The 21,178-nt window shown below is 44.5% G+C and overlaps 3 protein-coding genes across 5 annotated transcripts; 2 read left to right on the top strand and 1 right to left on the bottom strand.

Moving 5' to 3' along the window:
• The first annotated feature begins 930 nt into the window (after positions 1–930).
• Positions 931–8,022, top strand: LOC117963277 (GPI transamidase component PIG-S-like). The gene is made up of 12 exons (XM_059000771.1): positions 931–1,048; positions 1,807–1,946; positions 2,286–2,397; positions 2,571–2,660; positions 2,936–3,027; positions 3,452–3,686; positions 4,083–4,225; positions 4,530–4,644; positions 5,045–5,190; positions 5,353–5,453; positions 6,422–6,632; positions 7,031–8,022. Exons 1-12 carry the CDS (start codon positions 1,030–1,032, stop codon positions 7,304–7,306), a joined length of 1,680 nt encoding a protein of 559 aa, XP_058856754.1. The 5' UTR covers positions 931–1,029; the 3' UTR covers positions 7,307–8,022.
• Positions 8,023–8,411: 389 nt separating this feature from the next.
• On the bottom strand, positions 8,412–13,273 carry LOC117430205 (serine/arginine-rich splicing factor 1). 2 transcript variants are annotated; one of them, XR_009308934.1, is made up of 5 exons: positions 12,774–13,273; positions 11,612–11,844; positions 11,354–11,526; positions 9,837–10,693; positions 8,412–9,021 (listed from the first exon to the last, which is right to left on the bottom strand). XR_009308934.1 is itself a non-coding variant. In XM_034050020.3 (4 exons), exons 1-4 carry the CDS (start codon positions 12,965–12,967, stop codon positions 10,499–10,501), a joined length of 795 nt encoding a protein of 264 aa, XP_033905911.3. In that variant the 5' UTR covers positions 12,968–13,273; the 3' UTR covers positions 8,412–10,498. The 2 variants fall into 2 exon arrangements, 1 of the variants encoding a protein (XP_033905911.3); XM_034050020.3 differs by having other exon boundaries at positions 8,412–10,693.
• Positions 13,274–15,840: 2,567 nt separating this feature from the next.
• Positions 15,841–20,266, top strand: LOC117429247 (dynein light chain 2, cytoplasmic). Of its 2 annotated transcripts, none has more exons than XM_034048547.3 (3): positions 15,841–15,991; positions 19,385–19,524; positions 19,679–20,266. In XM_034048547.3, the coding sequence occupies exons 2-3, from the start codon at positions 19,393–19,395 to the stop codon at positions 19,814–19,816; spliced, it is 270 nt and encodes an 89-aa protein (XP_033904438.1). In that variant the 5' UTR covers positions 15,841–15,991; positions 19,385–19,392; the 3' UTR covers positions 19,817–20,266. The 2 variants fall into 2 exon arrangements, with proteins under 2 accessions (XP_033904438.1, XP_033904439.1); XM_034048548.3 differs by having other exon boundaries at positions 15,849–15,991; positions 19,389–19,524.
• The last annotated feature ends 912 nt before the right edge of the window (positions 20,267–21,178 follow it).

The following is a 21,178-nucleotide window of genomic DNA, read 5'->3' as shown; positions in this document are numbered from 1 at the left end:
CACAGCCATTCTCTTCAGCTCTCCTGGGCACTCTGTTGCTATAGTTACCAAAGCTCTCCTGGGCAGTCCGTTGCTATGTGAACCTGTTCACTCCCCCAGCCTTGCTTATAGATGTAATACCCAATAATATAAAAAAAGAAAAACAAAACGTTTTCTTACCCTTGTGTTTTGGGGTTTCCCAGTTTATGGGACAAAGCCCTTGTTTCCTGTCCGGTGCAGCACAGGAAGTGAGTGTTCAAGGGGGGGATCCTAATTTGTGTTGCACTTCCTGTAGCTGCAGGTCAGCTTCACTTGCATGATCTTAATTCAGCCAGACAAACTTCCTGTGCAGATCTGTGATCAGAAAGCAATGTGCATAATTCAATACATGAATATATTTATGCTAATAATAACAATGTAGGTGTACTGCAAGAGAATGCTGATACTGTAATGACAGAGATGATGGCATACTTGAAACAGCAGAACACACAAGCACATTTGAACTGGTTTGGTTACAGGTATTGTTATGTGAATTTATTAATAGAGTTTCCCTTGAGCCTTCATCTTCTAACATTGCTGCTCTGTATATCTTCCAAGGCTGAAGCTGGGGTATTTCTGGCGTTGTGGCGCCATCTTGTGTCCCTCTGCTGTAAATACAAGAGAGAGAGAGAGCGCGTTAATGTGACAGGTTAGTCCTCGCAGAACATTAAAAGAAAGACGGATAAAACCTGCAGTGTAGTGTTAAGGCGGTTCTGGTTTAGTAAACATTCACAGGGTATCGGTTATAGTGCTGCTCAGACATGCAGAATTTCATAACATGTAAATATAGCCCGACGGATTCGACGTGACGCGGTGCCGTTTGTCCTTTCCCAGTCTCCGTAGAGCCTTTTTTTTGTTCGGCTCGTAGTTCCAGTATTTCGGAAGAATGTTAGAATAAACCCGCCCCTTCTTGTAATTCTAGCTGATTGATTCGGCAAGAGCGGAGCAGCTGTGCTTTTGATTGGTCAGGACTGCAGTCCGTCACTCGTGTTGTCAGGTTCTTGGGTAAACATGGCGGCTGTGGCAGGGGGTGAGTTTAAACTGCTCTTTTACAGCGGCTGCCTTATTTAAGAACGCGTTTTTTGAAACGTGTTAAAACTGTACCGGGTTAGGTGGAATAATATGGGTTTGTTATATGGCACGGTTCGGTACGCGCGCTGGTCAAAAAAGTTCAAAAATTGCTCGTAATAATAATAATAACAGTACGCCCCTTTACTGTAAATGAATTAAATGAAACGAAACGACAACGCAGTTTTTCATTTCAGTGGAAATGATCAGCAGGGCCAGTATGTGAAACGATGCCGCCTCCACTAGCAGACACGTGTCGGTGGGGAGGTGTGCTCGTTGATTGAACAGCCGGTGCTGTTTCGATGCGGTCCGGATCCACCCAGGCTGCTCCCGGCTCGGGGATGACCAGGGATGCACGCCCTGTAAATAGCGACTGACCCCAGGAATTAGAACTGTTCCGTTTTGTTATGGTTTTATTTTGCATTACTGTTTTTTTTATGATTGAAACACGACACAAGCCGTGAAAGCAACGATGCGCCTCTTTGTATGCCGTTGTAGGATCCCATTGGAAATGTGTTTATATCGTACTGCTTTCTCTTGCCAGGATCCCATTGGAAATGAGATGTCTATCTCAAGGGTTCCGTTCTGGTGGAATAAATAAATCACATAAATAAAGCTGTACCTGTGTTTGCTCAATACAGCCTGTGTTGTAAAAGGAATCGGAATTTATTTTAAAAAAAAACGAAAAATATATCTGCCAACTGTGTTCTCTTTTGACAGAAAAGCGGCGCGGGAGGAATGCAGCTCTGTCCATCGCGGCGATTGCGATCGTGGTGGGGCTGCCCCTGTGGTGGAAAACCACGGAGACGTACCGAGCCTCGCTGCCCTACACCCAGATCAGTGAGCTGGACACGCTGCAGGTGAGGAGGCACGGGCACCACTGCGCATCAAAACACAGGCAACACAACTTCAGGCAATCCGGAGCAGGAGACTTACGTTTTCTGTGTTTTTTTTTCTCTTTTAAAATACTTGAACGTTAATCCCCCTACCTGGTATTACACCCATAACTATATAAAACACTCACTCGTGTTAAGTCACTCCAAAAAGAAACTGTTTGGACTCAAAGTCTTTTACAGTCTTGTACAGGAATGTGTTGCAATCTAAGCTGTGATGCCTCTGCTAAATCTGCTGTGAAACTGATCCGACCTCTCAAGTGCATGCTTGGCATTGCTGGTTTGAAATGTGTGTGTGATTTGCAGCTGCAGCTGACAGTGGAGCTGGAGGTGGTCTTCTCCAAGGGCAGTCTAACAGCAGAGCAGCAGAAGACAGCCCCGCTGCAGCAGACCCGGGAGGCGGAGCATCTGCTGAACTGTGAGTGGCTCTAACCCGTAACGCGCACTTCCTTCAGCAAACAGCAAGTGGAGCGCTGTGCTTCCCTTCACACAGACGTCATGTGTGTGTTTCCCTCTCGGCTGTTTCTCAGAGTCACCGCTGGGTGGCCTGTATGGCTTCTCACATGTCATCTCTCTCTCTCTCTCTCTCAGCTAAAACAGAACTGAGATACAAATACGAGACCAAGTATCGCACTGCTACTGTGATGGAGGACGATGCACTAAGACTGGAGAGTGTTGAAGGTATGAGGCGCCCTGCATTGCAGTGGGTTGTGTTGGCTTGTGGAGGGGTTGTGTTGGGTTGCAGTGGGTTGGGTTGTGTTGGGTTGCAGTGGGTTGTGTTGTGTTGCATTGTTTTGCAGTGGGTTGTGTTGGGTTGCAGTGGGTGGCGGTGGGTTGTGTTGGTTTGCAGTGGGTTGCATTGGGTTGTGTTGGGTTGCATTGTTTTGCAGTGGGTTGTGTTGGGTTGCAGTGGGTTGTGTTGGGTTGCACTGACAGTGTTTGTATTGTGTTTTCAGAAGCCGATGTGTCCCTGTCCCAGCTGAATGAAAGCCCCTCTGGCTCGCTGGTTATCTACGTGATCCCAGAGACCTCCGCACTGCTACCCCAGGTAGACAAGGGCATTGGGGGGGACGGAGGGGCTGCATGGGAGATCAGTTAGCACTAACATCCATCTAGCAACAAGATTTAACACCCAATCAAGAGCTTTTGAATGCATTCATTCAAACTGGCAGGAATGTCAGCAAGGCATTTCTGAAGCTACGCTGATGCTAATATATATATATATATATATATATATATATATATATATATATATATATATATATATAATGTGTTCCAATTAAATCCACTTCATTATTCATTTCACACTTTAACAGCCTCTGGGTTCTTCCCAGTCTCCCTGTGTGTCCATTAGGAAGAGTTACCGAGGCCAGGGAGGAACCTGGAGCTTCATTCCTACCCACACAAACAGCCCCCACCCTGTGTGTTCTCTACAGGCTTGTTTAAACCTGCAGCGCCTGCTCTCCCCACAGGGTGTCAGCGTGTACGTTGGGAAGCACAGGACAGCACTGCTGCGGACCCCCCAGGACAGAGGGGCGAAGCTGGGGGAGGTGCTGAGGGGGCTCCAGCCTGACATCCAGAGGGTGGTGGAGACCATGTCCTTCTCCGACGTCGACATCAAGGCAGCGCTGAGCGACCGCGTTCCTGTCGGGAAGCTGGGCAAGGAGAGCCTGGCGGACAGCATGAGAACCTTCAAATCCAGCCCTGGTGCGTCGCACAGCCTCACGGGTCTCAGGCTTACTGCTCTGTGATGGACCATCAGCAAATAGAAATGAAAAGGCCACCCGTTCTACCCCAGTCTCCTGCGTGTGACTGGCAATCTGGCCAGGCAGTGTATCTGATATACCGGGGGTGCTTAGTGCTTGCCCACCGCTGCAGCACTGCATGCAAAGTTTGCTCAGAAGGATTTGAATTAACAAGGAGGTGTTGTAGTGATGGCTGGTAAAGCCTCGGAGAATGTTAGCAGCAGTGTGCACACATACATAAAGCAGTTGAATGTAGCAGGTGTGCTCCAGTGGAAGGGAGTGCAGCCTGGAGACTGATCTGTGAACTGGCGCTGTCGGCTGCCTCTGTAACTGAGCCCTTGCCCTCTCCTCTTGCCAGGCTATGAGATCACTTTCAGCCTGTTGAACCCGGACCCCAAGTCTCACGACGTGCGCTGGGATATCGAGGGAGCCGTGGAGAGCTACATCCAGCCCTTACTGAGCAAGCTGTCCGGAGTGGCCAACTTCTCCGTCGACTCCCAGGTGAGACTCCCTCTTTCTATCACTATTACATGTGTATTGAATCGCATTGATATCGAGCTCCACTGCTTGCAACATGTTCAATAAAACAGAAACCTGTGAGAGCTGATGCTAATGCCATGCAATAATAGTAAAGTCATACATTAAGAAGTACTAAAAAAAAACAGTTTGAATGAACTGGGACCTAGGAGTTCTGTGAGGTTCCAACATGAGGCCCCGCCAAGGGTTAAATTATTACATGCAGTTGATAAATACAATTATTATTATTAATGAAAGCTAGGGATCACTCCCCTCGTTCTCTCGTCAGATCCTGTATTATGCAATCCTGGGTGTCACTCCACGCTATGACAGCACAGTCTCCAGCTACACGCTGAATGCAGAGACCCTGCCTCACGTCATCAATCCTGTGGAAGCCAGGCTGGGTAAGCATCGCTCCTCGGCAGCCCTCCCGCCTGCTGCAGTGCTCATGAGAAGACTGAGCTTGCAAACTTGACTTGCAACAGGCGATTGCTTGCTGTGGGATTGATTTCACTGATTCATTCTAAAAGCTTGGGAGCCATGTTCTTTAATGCACCCCCTAATGCATACTTAAAGAAACTTTGTAAAATTCAATGACAAACGCTTCATGTAGAAGCGTGTCTCGGTGTCTTTTGGTCTTAGTCGAGTTACTTTTAATACTTAAGTTTAGCACAGTTGTTGTATAGTCATTGAACTGATTTAGGAAGCGCTGTCTAGTCTACTCTGTTCTAGAAAGGTGCCTCTCTATGCTGGTAAAGGTGAATCTGGTCTTTGTCACATGACCAGCTTCTTTTTCTTATTCAGGTTCCAATGCAGCTTCCTCTCACCCCGTGCTCAACTTCCTGCTCTACGTGCCCGATTACCCGCACTCTCCTCTCTACATCAAAGACAGGGGCGGAGACAAAGTGCCAACCAACGCCTTCCACAGTCCGCGCTGGGGAGGCATCATGGTACGGCACAGGCAGCCAAACCACTCTGTGAAGCTGCGGAGTCTGAGTGCCTTCTGCATCCAGGAAGCGCTGCAGTGCTGAGCAGACCTGCGCTTTGTTTTTTGCTGTGGTCGTTGTTGTTGCTCGGTCCAAAGCGTCTGTCTTGTTCTTTATCCCCGTCAGGTCTACAACGTGAATGAGAAGTATACAGACCCCCCTCGGCTCCCAGTTCACATCAATATCGACATGGTTCGGGTTATGGAGGTGTTCCTTGCACAGTTAAGGTAGAGTTTTAATTTTTTTGAGATGCAACAGTGTCTCTTGTGTGTTTGAGATGCGACAGTGTTTCTGTGTGTTTGAGTTGTGAGTGTTTCTGTGTGTTTGAGTTGTGAGTGTCTCTGTGTGTTTGAGATGTGACAGTGTCTCTGTTGTGTTTGAGATGTGACAGTGTCTCTGTGTGTTTGAGATGTGAGTGTCTCTGTTGTGTTTGAGATGTGACAGTGTCTCTGTGTGTTTGAGATGCGACAGTGTCTCTGTTGTGTTTGAGATGTGAGTGTCTCTGTTGTGTTTGAGATGCGACAGTGTCTCTGTTGTGTTTGAGATGTGAGTGTCTCTGTTGTGTTTGAGATGCGACAGTGTCTCTGTTGTGTTTGAGATGCGACAGTGTCTGTTGTGTTTGAGATGCGACAGTGTCTCTGTGTGTTTGAGATGTGACAGTGTCTGGTGTGTCTGAGATGCGACAGTGTCTCTGTGTGTTTGAGATGTGACAGTATCTCTGTTGTGTTTGAGATGTGACAGTATCTCTGTTGTGTTTGAGATGTGAGTGTCTCTGTTGTGTTTGAGATGCGACAGTGTCTGTGTTTTTGAGACGCAAGTGTCTGTTGTGTTTGAGATGTGACAGTGTCTGTTGTGTTTGAGATGCAACAGTGTCTCTGTGTGTTTGAGATGCGACAGTGTCTCTGTGTGTTTGAGATGCGACAGTGTCTCTGTGTGTTTGAGATGCGACAGTGTCTCTGTTGTGTTTGAGATGCGACAGTGTCTCTGTTGTGTTTGAGATGCGACAGTGTCTCTGTGTGTTTGAGATGTGAGTGTCTCTGTTGTGTTTGAGATGCGACAGTGTCTCTGTTGTGTTTGAGATGCGACAGTGTCTCTGTTGTGTTTGAGATGCGACAGTGTCTCTGTTGTGTTTGAGATGTGACAGTGTCTCTGTGTGTTTGAGACGCACACTCTCTCTCTCTCTGTATTGTCTCAGGTTGCTGCTGGGAGTGCAGCAGCCCCACGCTCCAGCTGATTTCCTCCTGCAGAGCCCCGGGAACGAGGGGCTGACAGACTGGGAGCTGGACCGTCTGCTGTGGGTACGGACCGTGGAGAACATCGCTACGGCAACCACCACCCTCACCTCGCTCGCCCAGCTCCTCGACGAGATCGGGAACATCGTCATCAACGACAACATCGCCTCGGAGGTAGGGTTGGGGTTAGGGTTAGGAGGTAGGGCTTGTGGGGCACAGCATGACGCTTCACTCCCAGGGGCCTCTGCTGTCCTCAACACTTCCTCTGCATGTTGAAATCCAAACCGTAGCTCTTAGATGGTTACAGGATTATAATCCTTTATATTGTGGTTTTCCATGTGTGAGTTAACGTGTACAACCGAGTCTTTTTATGCTCCCTTCATTATTCTGTGTCTATTTTTGGGTCACACTACAGTATTTTTTTTTGCAATTACCATTTTAAATTTAATAAAAATACTCAAGTTTGAGAAATCTTACACCCTTTTATTTTGAATACCACAGCAGATGATACAGTGGAATAAGCATGCTGTATCGTAATGTATTTTATTGTATTGATTCTGTCTTTGTATCAGGTGTACAGTGCTGTTACCTCCATCCAGGCTGCTATAGCAGAGCTGGAGTCTTGCAATCTGGGCTTGGCCTTCCAGGCCAGCAAGGAAGCGACCCTGTCCTCCGAAAAAGCCTTCTTCGACCCCTCCCTGCTCCACCTCCTCTACTTCCCAGACGACCAGAAATTTGCCATCTACATACCACTCTTTCTGCCCATGTCTGTGCCCATTCTGCTGTCCCTACTCAAGATCGCCAGCGAGCTCCGAGAGAGACGTAAAGAGCCAGCCAAAATAGATTAAAGTTTGTGCACGGTAAGACCAGCCCACACAAAGTGACTGCTGTGCCACACAAATGTGCACTATATCCGTCAGTGGAATTGAAAATGACAAGTCATGGGCCTAGAGCAAAAATTACTTGTTTCAGATTTTTTAAAAAAATGAAAAAAGGGTGGAAGGATGCGTTAAGCTACATGCAACAGTCCTGGTGGGTAACCATGTAATTTCAGGAAGAATTGTGCTTGATTACTAAACTGTTAAAGCAGTTTCTGCTGTACATGATGTTACACTACATACATAACATCTAGCGTTGACCATTTAGGATTCAGTCACATCAAGATAACTTTTTTTTTTATGTGGATATTGTGATATTTTTGCAGGGGGGGTGGAGGTTGATCGAAATATATCTGTTTTAAGACAACAAAATTACAAGTGTTCGAAGTCACAACAAAGCACTCACCGTTCTGTGCCCATGATTCATTGGTTTGAAGACATCCCTGTTTATAAGTTATTAAAAGCAAGATATACATTTTGTGATTTTATTTTTTTAAAAGCTCTCTATAAAAGCATTTTGATTTAAAGTTTTTTTTAAGTTTTAGTTTAAGACGATGCAACTTTGGTGTCTGTACAATACCCCTACTTGTGCAGGTGCCCCCAGACCACAAAGCAAAATAGAACTGTTTTGGTGACAGCTGTTTATTTAAATGAATGAAATAAAGATGGTAAATGTTGTACATAAATTGTAACTGTGTGTTGTATCTGCACAGTGCCCTATGGAGTACAAGGCATCTTAGTGTAGCAGCTCACCAGTAAACATCTCAGTTAGGAAAGCGATTAGCAACAGAAGTAATGATGACGGTGCATTTAAAAATGTGTTTCTTTTTTGCACATTCAAACCAATTAAACACCAAAGAGTGAACCTTGATTTACGGGTCTACCAGCCAAATCAGACAAGCCAGAGTAACAGACCAGCCCGGATGACAGTTCTGAGAACACACCCCACCCTGCGCTTTGCAGCAGCTCTGCTTGGTTATACTGCAATCTAAATCCAGGGGCAGGATGAGAACACTGGACCTGCTTACTACACTACTAAAGATTAAGAGAGGAGAAAAATCACACAAATACATCATTTTCTTTCAAGAGTTTTATTCTGAAATTAAATCAACACTACAAATTACGCCTCGTTTTACGCCAATAGAAGACCTGTTTCACCAGTTAGGTTTAAAATAATGGTGGAAACTAATTGAAGAAAAAATAAAATGTAAAAAAAAAAATTTTACTTGAACTAATCAAAAGCCCATCCCTCCCACTTTCTCCCTTCCCCACCCCGCCCTGCCCGCCGTTTTAAATTTACCAAACTCCTCATGCGGATTCCATCCAAGGAGATTGCTCCCGGTTCCTGGTCCTCGCTTTGCTCCTCTTACCAAAAAAAAAAAAAATAAAAATCCCATGACCGTGCATCTTTGGGGGTGCCAAAACTGACCAATTAAAAAAGAAATAAAAATAATGGAGGGGGTAAACTGAGACTGCTTTTGATTTTAGAATAGCCAATTGAAAAAGGGGTGGGTTTGAATTCCATGAAAATGCGGTTTGGTTGGGGGAATCCACTCCTACGGTTCCCGGTAAATTGATCCCGCTCCATGAATCCATCCTTCCCTATCCTATCCTGATTATGAACTGATCCAATGATCCGGCTCCGAGGATTGGGATCCAGGGAGAGCCCCTCCTCCAATCCAAACCTTTAAATACCAGCAAAACCAAAAAGAGGAGGCAACAAGTTAGAATCAGTACTGTAATCAAACAGCGTTTTTTTTTTTTTCTTTAAAAAATATAAGTTAGGGGAGGAGATCATATGGCTGGCTATCAATTAAAACAAAAAGCACCTCTTAATGCATGATGCCAGACAATGATCAGCCCCCAAAGCAAGTGAATGGTGCAGCAATCCAATGCAAATGTGTTAACAGATCAGGCCACTATTCAACTTCAAGACTGACTTACTTTTTAAAATGTGCTACTTATTGGTACATAAACTTGTGCCATTTTGAGGTGTATATCAAGGTACTGCAGAGACAGTAAACAAATTACTTTCTGTTTAAGCTTGCAGGGTATTTACTGTCTGTTTGCACAGAGGACCATCTTCGGTCTGTTGTAGGAAAAACAAAACAAAAAAAACCAAAACACACTAGTGTACTGTGGATATAAACGGGTTTACATCCCTGCACACCAGTGAGCTAGCTACAGGTTACAATAGGTCATGAAAACTTACAAACAAAAAACTGCTCAATATGGTGCACAAGCAATGCTACATCCAGTCAGACAGAGGGCATGCAAGCTTAGCAGTACTGAGAAGTGAAATTACAGGTAAAAATAAAGCAAGTAACTTTAAAATTGCCAAAGCAGTTAGAACTACATGTAGGAAAACACACCACACTTAACAGGCAGTACTGTACTTTAAAGGTTCAGTTCAATGCAAATGTAACCAAGTACCACTGTATTATCTTTTGAAATTCAATAGTGCCAAGTTGAAAGGTGACCGCAGCGCTTGGTGTCATACCATTGCCTCCATTATTGATCTGACTGCGCCTCCTCAAATCCTCCTCCAATCTGACAATCCTAATTTGAATGAATTGTGCTTCACAATCCTTTATTCCAATGCATTCTTTAATCCTTCTCGTCTGATAATGTCTATAGAAAGACACATGAAAAGGTAAAATAAAATACATATTGCAATAGATTCCCACCCTCCAAACAAAAGCAGGTTATGCACATCCTAGTCACTCACAAACTCGTAACCCCCCCACTCCCCTCTCCTTCCACCCAAAAAAAACAGAATATTTAACAAACATACAAAGCAATACCACAGGTTTACTTAGTGTCGGATAAACTTTAAGACAACTACGGTCTTCAATTCATGAAAACAAATGTTTGCCTTGCCTGTACATTCAGTTAAAATACACTTTAACATAAAGAAAAAAAAAAGAAGTGACAGGAAATTAAAAAAAAAAAAAAAAGTATGTCGACATCAGGAGCAATTTTTTTTTTTTTACCAATTAAAAGCGGGATTGAAATAACGAAATGCAAATTCAAAATCTGTAGCAAACTTTAATAAAACAGGAAAACAAAACAAAAAAATAGTTTGGGTTGGTTTATCTAATGTTAAAAAAAAAGGAGGTGTGCCGTTACAAATCGACCCAGTGGAGGTTGTTTTCTCTAATTTTAAGTACGAGAGCGTGATCGGCTGTGGCGGGGAGAGTAGCGGGGGGATCCTCTGCTTCGCCGGGGGGAGTAGCTGCGGCTGCGGCTGTTGCTTCTGCTTCGGCTCCTGCTGCGACTTCGGCTCCGGGAGCGAGATCTTCCGTAGCTGGGGCTCCGAGGGCCGTCGACTTTGACGCGGATGTACGCGGTTTCTCCCTAAGCGGACACGGAGAGAACTTTCTGATGAAAAACCACCCCTGTCTAAACTTTTCAGAGCAACACTTACCAGAAACAACAACTTTTACTTCCAGCTACTAGTACAAAACAATGGGTTTTCATGTTTCAGGCCCTGATACAGTATTGCAAGCGTCATGATTCCCATCTGATGAAAGTCCCTGCATCTGTTAGAAAACACTGCTAAACCACAACAAGTTTATCAATGAAATATACATCCAGGGATCCGCCCATGTGTGAGGAGGTGGAAAGAGGAACTGGGAGTTTAGCTATGAATAAAACAGGAAATCAAATGGGCAGAATTCAAAATATGGATCCTCTTAAGAGGTTCTCTGAAGTACATCAGTTTGCACTGGGAAGCCATGCAGGATAAACCCTTGAGACACTTTGCTTAACACAAGCAGTGCCTAACACTTACATTCACTAAACTGTCCCAGTGTGCAACCTAACTGCTATGAGACAACATCCACCTTGAACGTTTAGATCTCCCTTAGAGAAAGTAATTCAGTTATCTAATATAAAATGAGTCCTGGATATATACACCATTTCAATTCTATTTGCTTACCTTAAACTAAAAATTGAAAAAAAAAAAAAAAAAATCGTTTATCCAATCGTGTCCAAGTTATAAAATCTCAAACCTACCTCATGCGATCTGAATTTAGTGTTATCCAGTTTTCGAACCGCGTAGGTCATGTCTTCTTTGCGTACAAACTCCACAACACCAGTCCCATCTCGGAAAACGTCAGCATAACATACATCACCTGCTTCACGCATGTGATCCTTGAGATCCTGCCAGCTGCCACTCGGAGGAAGTCCTGCGTGTATTTCATAAAGCACCGATCAGGACAATGAAAGACCCCACATTACACACTGTGGAAGGTGTGGCACTTTCGGGCTTACCTGAAACAATGACTCTGTACTCAGAGCGCCGGGACGGAGGCCCGTATCTCCCCCGGGGTGCTCCACCTCCACCACCGCCACCGCCCCCTCCTCCTCCTCCTCCCCCACCACCACCCCCTCCTCCTCCACCGCCGCCTCTTCCAGCGCCCCTGCCGCTCCTAGGAAATTCAACTCGGAGGCGGTATCCGTCATAGTCGTACCCATCGCGTCCATACACTGCATCCTCGGCGTCTCTGAAACGAACACGTTGAAATGGGAGGTTTTTGCGCCAACTTAAAATCACTTCGTACCTCGCAAGCAACCATTGCACAGCCAGTACCTTCCTGTTCATTTCATTCTAACCATACCCCCGCATCCCAAACGGTTTGTAAATAAAGCTACGCTGGTTTAAAAACTGCAATCTGGAGGTGGGACTTGCGTCAAAGTTCATACCCCCCTCCCTCTCCTGCTTCAGTGTTATCTACAGAAGGGTTCATTTGCAAGCGGCCATGCCATGAACAAAGGGCAAGTATCCCCACCCCCCCAAACATGCCCAGAGTTCAAACAAAGACAACGTGGGAGATCACGTGTCAGAGCCACTTCATATTACTAAAAAAACACCCAAATTACATCTGAATACATATTGAAGTCTAAGAAATAGGAGTAAAAATCAGCTTTATTTAAATTCTAAAGACTGATTGCACATCTGCAGTGTGCTACTATAAACCCCGCGCTTTACTTACCCGCCCCTCCCCCTTAGAGTACCGTTACAAAACTATTGCACACTAAATTAACTTTCCCCTCTCATTCCAAGTACCGTGCGACTACATGTCTATACAACTGCATCGTGCACAACTTTGCAAAGCGTTACTGAACTTGAGATGAAACATAAAACTGCAGTCTGCAATCCACGCGTGCAGGAGTTTGTAAATGGATTCACTTCACTAAGGCACGCGGCTGTACAGCAAAGAAATCTTAAGACAAGCCAAAAACAAATAAGTTAACGTAACGGTTAAAACAATGTTTTATGCGTGCATTCACATGGGGGGGGGGTGTATAAAATATATAATATTATTAAATCTGTACGTTTTATCGGGGAGTCCCCGCCTGCGCGAGCCAGGCCTTTCCTCTTCACGGCGTTGTTATTAGTTACTTCGTTCGTTAAATTTCCATTTCGTCTTACCTGGGATCCTCAAACTCCACGAAGGCGAAGGGCGGTCCTCCCCGGCGATTCTTCAAGTCGATATCGCGGATCGCCCCGTACTTATAAAACACGTCTTCGATGTCCTTGGTGCGGATGTCTGGCGGCAGGTTCCCCACGTAGATTCGGCAGTCGTTATTGCCGGCTGGACCTCGGATCACCCCGCCTCCGGACATGAGTGGAGATTAATAACGGTTTCGCTCTTTTTAATTGTAAAACACACAAACAAAGCAAGTAACACTGTCCGTGTTTCTCCTTCTTTCAACTCGAACACTTCCAATCCGTTTCAAAATGGCGCCTCCGTCCTCCTCTTTCTGAACCGCTTTGCACTGCGCGGAACAATACCGGCAGCCGAACTTCAATTTTAAACTGCGTGCACATCCGCTTCACGAAATAGTGCGTATTTACTACTCGTAAAATATCTAGCGGTAGCCCATTTATACAGCATGCAATCACGCTGGTTACGCAGAAACGAGTCTTTGGTAGCGGTGGCACTCTGAATTAAAAAGAAAAAACAAGGCGAATGGATAGCGCTGTTGGGTGAACTCTGCCCTCCCTTTATGAAGAGGGAGTAGGCGCCGCTGTAGCGTAGTGTCCGGTTAGTATCTGTTAAGCCTCTCCCCAAAGTGCGCTCAGGTTACAGGCAGCCAGGCGCAGCGTGGCTGGGGTGCTGCAAATGCGACTCGGTAACCGATTTGCATTTATTTGCACAGTCTTAACAGAATACTGAAATAAGTCATGGGTATATATTTTATTTCAAATTGCACATATTAAGTGAACACCCACAGAAACGGGTATCACTACCCGTCTGGGAACACTGTCTGCCAAAGTGAATGAACTGCGTTCAAAACTCATTGAAGTGCAGCAAAATGCGGAGCAGAGTCCCTGCCTCATGCTAAGCAAGCTGCCAGATATACCGATGTGTGTTTGTTTCTGCTCGGTGCTTATTGTATCGCAGTTTACTGTCACCTCGGTTTCATTTTAATATGGCGGGGCACTGTGTTATATATGCATATGAGGCTCATCGTATTTTTAAAAATGATATGCTTTGTTTTCAATTAGACACTATTTTTGTCAGAATATTAAACTGACAATAATGCAGCACGCTACTATTAAATATACGCGAATGTATCGATAAGCAATCGCCAATAGCCTTCTATTAGTCAGCTTTCCATTTAGTATTTGCTTCCCCTCTATATATTGAATCTCAATTGAAATACATTCTGTTTACATGTTACTTTAAAACAGTATCATTTTTCAGTACTTTGCAACTGTGTGTGTGTGTGTTTAACCCCTGTAAAATAAAGAGAGCGTTCAAAACAGCTTATCTATCTATCTATCTATCTATCTATCTATCTATCTATCTATCTATCTATCTATCTATCTATCTATCTATTAAAGGGTTAGCCGTGAAAAGAGACTTAATTTATTGCAGATATCTTTGATCAATGTCTCTTAGCGTCATAGATAGAGTCCCTGCAATCAGAAAATCTATTTTTAAATTTTAAAGCAGTTTGTGAAACATATCTGCATCGTACAATAGATACATAGATAGGAAAGTTAATATGATACAATCTGGTACAGTATTTTGCATTTTAATGGGCCAGTGCTTGGGTTTTAAAAAAAACCTGAAAGAGGAAAACTATCCATGAGAACGGAATTGTTTGCTTAAGAAAGTGAATAAGAAAAAACTATTGAAAATATTCTATAGCAAATCATAGGCCTTCTAGCATTTGGGTTGTATTATAATATGATGATATCAACATGGGGAAATAAGGCATAGTATTGTAATTGAAATGCATATAACTCTTACAGCATTCATGTACCGTGTATCAGCTTTAATACAGTTATTGGGCTCAGAGAGCGAGGCTTGTTTGTAATCGTAAGAACAAGGAAACAAACCGGACAGTCAACACAGAGATAAACTGCATAAGAAACAGCTGTAGTGTGTTTTAGTGTAAGAGGGATGTTGTTTGAAATTGATTAGCAGCTGCTGGTCTAGCACTTCATCTGAGAGCTGCCCTCACCCACATTCACATCGTTTGCAAGTCTTTGTGATGGGATTAGTCACTGAGCTGTGCTGTGCAAACAGCCTCGGCTGGTTTCTCTATCAGCAGTTTATTTACTGTGTACAGCAAGGTATCAGGGGGTGTAACACAGCTCTGCTACAAACACAGCTTTTTACTGGATTTATTTGAACCCCCCTCCGCTCACTCTGTTGCAGCGAATCTTCTCTAGAGCTGTGTTATGAAGGTCGGTCACATTAAGGACAGTAATACAACATGTTTTGTTTTTCAGCAGTCAGTTCAAAGGGGAGTTAAAAAATCGTTTGGCATTGTGTATCTGCAATTTCTTTTAAACCCATAAAGCTGTATAAAAAACAAATAAGAACCATTTGTGAAAACGACAGCCGCACTGCAACACTAACGGGAGCCTGTGTAACTGTGGTGCTGTTTGTTTTGTGGTTTCTGCTTTGAAACACCCTTTATTGCTTTAGCACTGCCCTTGGCTTAGACCCAAGCTCATTGTGCCAGTGTGAAAGATGAACACCGCCACGATGAAGGCTGGGAGATTGCTCTTGAGAAAATGTATAGGTTTCAACAGTGTGCCTCTCTCTCTCTCTCTCTCTCTCTCTCTCTCTCTCTCTCTCTCCTTCCTTTCTCTGCCCCTTCTTCTCCTTCACCCCCTCTCTCTTTCACCCCTCGCACTATCCCTCTCCTTACTAGTTTTTTTTTATTATTATAGTTTTATTGCACTGGAACAAAAACGCCAATGGATCTGATTCTAGATTTCAGTGGGCATTCATAAACACGTAATACCTAATGAGAAGGTAACGGGCTTGCGCGGCGATCGCTTTGGGAAGTTCACTTTTCCAGGGAGCGCAAGACAACACCTAATAGATGTATTTATGTATTTATTTATTTATTTATTTGGTCCCCACGTTCACTTTGCATTATGGGTTGAAATAAAATGCGGATAGAGTGGAGCTAGTGGAAAATGCTTGGAGCACCCGGAGAGAGGACGCGGCTTAGCCAATGGACGGCGCTGCAGCGTGCGGCAGTGCGGAGGGCGGGGGAGGTATTTTAGCGGGGCAGACACCCGCACACCAGCTACAAGGAAAGCCGTACAGCAAGCACACGGACTGGTGTGGGTTGAACAAGCGACAAACAGTGTGAACGCAAATATAAACGCCGAGAAAGGTGAGGGGCTTGCCAGCAAATTAATAATATACCCCATGCAGCAAAAAATGTGTTTCCTTTATCCAAAATATGACCGATATATCTGAAGAAGCCAGCAACAAACCCTGCATTTACCTCGCACGGGGTGCAACTGTTAGAAAGGGGTGACAATGGCATCTTATCTTTGCCTCTGTTGTGTAAGATGAAAACGCATTACACGCACGTGCATTGCGCGGCTGGCTTTATTTTGGAGTGGGGAATGGTGCTGTGTGTGTGTGTGTTTGTTTGTGTTGTAACCGATTCGTGCGCTGCATAATGATATGTGTTGTGAAATGGCAACGTTAACTGCTTGACACCGGGCGCACGTAGCTGTATCTGCGGTAATAGAATGTTTTATTTATTGATTTGTATCTCTGCGCGGAAGCGAGGATGTGCATCTGTAGCGAAACGTGTTTATTACATCATTTTCTTGAATGCATTTAACTGAGTCGGCTGAAGTCCGCCGGCCTGGCTGCTTGCTGCGCGTCCGTTTTGAAATTAAACACTATATGGACTTCAGTGCGTCGTTCTTTCATTAAAATCCTGACCGAGCAAGGACTCTGGGAAATACGATAGCGGTACAGTGCACCACGAAACATGTTTGCAAAAATGTGGTCTTATATTTTTAAATAGCTAGGAATTAATGTATTATTAATGTACAGACATGCATTTGGACTATTAGCCCCGTGCACAGTCCGGAGCAGTAATTGATTAGGTTGTGGTTTGTAAAGCGCTGTGTGATGTGATTACCTAACCAGGTTCTAGTCAGATTTGCAACTCTTAATTTATTTCATTTTGGGGGGGTATTCATTTTAAACTTCCAAATGATTTCCCTTGGCGCGTCGGTGGCTGTTCAACTGGGTTTACATTTTACACGCAGATGTGCCAAAATCGGAGGGTTATAATTGCATGCTTTGCTGTTGGTACTCGGTGTCTAGGGCGTCTACTAAGAAATTAATAATAATAATAATAATAAAAAATTGATCAATTAAGTTGCAATAGCTGAAAGCGTCTTAAGCTTTAGTACCTAGGCCCACACTAGGTGGAAGCATGCGTTCCTAATAACTTTTGATTTGACTGTCGGTGTAACGGGAGGCCTTGCTTGCATTGCTGTGTTTTTTATTTTTTATTTTTATTTAGTAATGGCTTCTCCCTGCTCGATGATTTGCAGGTGATTCATGTAGTTTTAGCAGTTCAACGTGTAGACCGTCAGATAATCAGTCTTTCAATACAAACAACCACCACAACACGCGTTTTGAAAGCAGAATTCGTATTTACTGATGTATAGGGCAGGACCACATGTGGTTTTGCTGGACTGAAGGTAAAAAGATCCCCCATAATGGTGGACTTTGTGTTCGTTACCGGGATGAGACGAGCCATTGCCTAATAGTGTGATCCATTCCTGGTTCCACTAAGAGCTTTTAATAAGACACACCTGAGCTTGTTACCTCTACGCTATGGTTAACCAAGCTTGTATTAAAACCTGGAATGGGTGAAACGGCTGTGCAATGAGTCTTGTTTCCATCCCTGTAGCTTTAAAGGTGGAGATAGAGGGATGAGAGTGAATTGAACACAAGGGCTAACTTTAATTGCATACTTGTGCTCTCTGACTGGCTCATATTTCATGAGGTGGGGTGGGGTGGGGGCAGCAAAGGGATGAATCGCTTGGTTTCCCTGATGATGGTGAGTGTGTGACCTTCAGTGCTGTATAACACAGAGATCCAGCCACTGCAGGGGCTTCAGCTGTTGGTGCAAACGGTACTGTTCACTTTCTGAAGTACCAAAGAGAAATGGACACGCAGAAGACGATGGTCCTTCGGAAGCTGCTGTATTGCTGAACACGTTGCGCTCGCTGGCATTGTGATCCAAAGTGCTGGAACGTTCCTGCTGTATCCATCTGATTTGCAAGGAGTTCTTGCTGGTGGGAGGTGGCAGCCTCTCTTAATGAGCCCTACAGTCCTTACCTGGCAAAGTAGAAGAGGTTTGTCTCTCAGGATCTCCGGACCAGTACACTAGGAGCTCATTGAATGTGAACGCAAGACCACATAACAAACCTGGGGTCCGTTCTAATGGCAGCAGAATTGTTTGCTGAAATTGTAATGCTGCTTTGTCCAATTGGATGCAATTATGCTGCAGTGGATACAATTGCACTAAAGTAACCACTCGCATTGATATATTTGTTCTAAGTAATCCAGCAATAATCGTGGTATAAATACAGAAACGTACTAGAACTTTTTTTCTCCAAACAAATGGGGCCACTTAAAGTGGTTGCAAATACAAGAATGATCTTAAGACAAATGCATAATTGAACTAATTGATCAGTTTAATTTGTTGGACAGGTGTGTCAAGGTGCAGCTGCTATTAGTTCCATTGTAATTGCAAGTCCGAAGTGCAGAGTTACACTTGGAGTTGACCCCAGGTCTAACGCATAACCTGATGTTTGAACCCTGTTGCTTCTGGAGCAGAGTGTAGCAACTGAGGGTGGAGTCTTTTGATTTCGACAGCAGGGATTGGAAGACTTGAATTGTATGTCATTGTAAGCCATCACCGGTTTTGCAGTCAGAGAAATCTGGAATGGGTCGCCTTTCCCTCCCTGGAATTGAGGGATCACACAGGGGGAGGAGTCTGTGGAGGGCTCTCTCGCTCTCTCTCGCTCTCTTGCTTGCTCTCTCTCACAGCAGGTAAATGCCACTAGTTTTGATATGACTAACAGTGGGCTGATAATCATAAGCTTTCTAAAATGTCTCTTTAAACAAAACGTAATTGCTATTGAAGCTGTGTGGAATCTACTTGGCTCCTCGTTCTGTGTGTTTCAAGTGGAACTTCGCTTCTCGAGCGGAAGCTGTGCCCCCTCATCCTCGCTGACGGGGTTAGCGTTTAACAAAGAAGCCCTTTGTCCTTTTCAATAGGGACTGAAGCAGTGTGGATTCACTGTGGGCAGGTGGGCGGCTCTGTGTGCTAAATGAGGGAGCCAGGCTCGGGCCACGCAGTGCTGTGATTGGATACAGGCTCTCCGACTCTACGGCTTTGAGTGTGATGTGACCAGAACGTGGCCGTCCTCTTCAACATGACCGATGCTGTTCATCGGGTGTGATCGGCGCAGGCCGGCCCAGTGGAACTGTCAGGCGTGTGTTGCAAATGGGGATTTGTTATTGGACTGGAATCTAAGGCTTTGTCTGGGCGAAGTGTGGAATGAGATGGGCATCTAAAAAGGCACCAGTATTGGAGACTCCTTGTGGTGGTGGTTACCTACACGAATACCTTTTGTCTTTTCTGCACGCTGCCAGAAATGTGTGTTGACAGTCTCTCTCCTCTCTCTCTCTCTCTCTCTCTCTCTCTCTCTCTCTCTCTCTCTCTCTCTCTCTCTCTCTCCAGATAGCACCATGTCTGACAGAAAGGCTGTGATTAAGAATGCCGACATGTCCGAGGACATGCAGCAGGATGCAGTGGACTGTGCCACCCAGGCCATGGAGAAGTACAACATCGAGAAGGACATCGCTGCCTACATCAAGAAGGTGAGGGCACGTTGAACTAAGCGTTCCCCAGGACGCAGTGAAGAGAGTGCCTCCTCTTCCTTTTTATACTGGAAGAAATTCAAATAAGTAAAAGCGTGTTGTAATGTTGTGTCTGCGTCCGTTTTCTAACTCCTGTCTCGTGTCGGGTCTGCAGGAATTCGATAAGAAGTACAACCCCACCTGGCATTGCATTGTGGGTAGGAACTTCGGAAGCTACGTGACGCACGAGACCAAGCACTTCATCTACTTCTACCTGGGCCAGGTGGCCATCCTCCTCTTCAAGTCTGGATGAGGGACGAGAGGAGAGGGAAGAGAGGACTGTGATGCACTGCTGGCTGACGCCACGACCCCACACACACACACACACATCCTTGAAAAAGAAGCAAGCAGGCAAACTGGCTGTGCGCGGCTGCATGGACTGTGTACAGCATTTAATGATGTGTATATGTTGCAGTAAAAATAAAAACTTTAATAAACTTTATCTTTAGTTGCCTGGAAGAAAGGAAATGAGAGGAATATTTTTTTTTAGTGCTTTCTTTCACTTTGTTTGTTTTTGGTATTGCACTGAAGTTGTAAAAAAGAAAAAAGCTTTAACAGTGGCCTTTAGTGAAAATAAAGAATGATTCTACACTGAATTTAAAAGGAATCTCTCTGAATAGTGTTGTGTTCTCTGAGCAGGTGATTTGTCATGTGAATGTGGTACGATGTTGAATTATTTTATAAAATCACCTCGGTGACTGAAGGCTGCAGGATCCTGTTTTTTTTTTTTTTTCTTAAGTATTGCAGGAAGTAAAGTCTGGAAGAGTGCTGCTTGTCTCCTGGATGTGAATTCTTGTTGTTGTTTTTCTTGACCTCTGTTTTGCTTTAGCGTTTTGAATGTACCTCCTGGGAGTGAGGCAATACTTCCTGCTCAACCAAGGAGCCTTTTAACCCTTTCAGTTCTGAATTCTTTTTGTCTAGTGGAAGAATGCAAAATTAAGTCATACAATTTTAAACAAACAAAACAGAAATAACTCCTGTATTGAGTATACCTGAGACCAGGACACACATACTTAGTTAAAGAACTCCAGAACCCACATACTGAAAAATAACTTGTGGAATTCCAATAAGGAATCGAAACCCGTCTGCACTCGCTTGTATAACAGTACAGCCGCTGTAATGCTGTTCTGGTTTGCCTTGTATCGCTATGATACAGAAACCTGGCTGCTTCTCAGCATTTCAATTCCATCTCGCAGGTCCGGGTACGCTCTGAAGCAGTGAAGATCAGGCAGGTCATTTCCAATGCAGTGTTAGTAACGGAACAGCCTGTAGCATTTAAAACGCATGGCTTCTGTGTGAGCTGGAGGAGGAAACTGAAAGGTTTCCCCTTTCTCTCTGGGTTTTTTTCTGTGCCTGGGCAGTTCCAGAAGATTTTGTTAAGTGCTTAAGACTTGCTTTAAGAGTCTTTGGTTAGTTAGAGTCCACTTTGAAGCGCACATACCTGCTCAATGCAAGGCACTCGATGAAAAGTGTTGTCCTGATTTCTGTGATGACTCATTTCGCAGTGCTTCATGGTTCGCAATCGCAGCTCAGCACCATTCAAATGCACTTCAACTGGAGCTGAATCTGTGGTGTTCATTTCTCCACATTTAATGTCACTTGTGCTGGGGAATTG

The sequence above is a fragment of the Acipenser ruthenus genome, chromosome 26, assembly GCF_902713425.1.
Source record: "Acipenser ruthenus chromosome 26, fAciRut3.2 maternal haplotype, whole genome shotgun sequence".
Taxonomy (NCBI): domain Eukaryota; kingdom Metazoa; phylum Chordata; class Actinopteri; order Acipenseriformes; family Acipenseridae; genus Acipenser; species Acipenser ruthenus.
Note: the sequence above shows the minus strand (reverse complement) of the source record. Positions and strands in the feature narration are given on the sequence as shown.

Excerpts from the sequence above, each read along its gene's own strand:
- LOC117963277 (XM_059000771.1), top strand. Across the intron at positions 3,028-3,451 it reads CCTCCGCACTGCTACCCCAG|GGTGTCAGCGTGTACGTTGG; the intron begins GTAGACAAGGGC and ends CTCTCCCCACAG. Across the intron at positions 4,226-4,529 it reads ACTTCTCCGTCGACTCCCAG|ATCCTGTATTATGCAATCCT; the intron begins GTGAGACTCCCT and ends TTCTCTCGTCAG.
- LOC117429247 (XM_034048547.3), top strand. The coding sequence starts at position 19,393 with ATGTCTGACAGAAAGGCTGTGATTAAGAATGCCGACATGTCCGAGGAC. Across the intron at positions 19,525-19,678 it reads TCGCTGCCTACATCAAGAAG|GAATTCGATAAGAAGTACAA; the intron begins GTGAGGGCACGT and ends TCGGGTCTGCAG.
- LOC117430205 (XM_034050020.3), bottom strand. The coding sequence starts at position 12,967 with ATGTCCGGAGGCGGGGTGATCCGAGGTCCAGCCGGCAATAACGACTGC. Across the intron at positions 11,845-12,773 it reads GTGGAGTTTGAGGATCCCAG|AGACGCCGAGGATGCAGTGT; the intron begins GTAAGACGAAAT and ends TGTTCGTTTCAG. Across the intron at positions 10,694-11,353 it reads CTAAATTCAGATCGCATGAG|GGAGAAACCGCGTACATCCG; the intron begins GTAGGTTTGAGA and ends GTGTCCGCTTAG.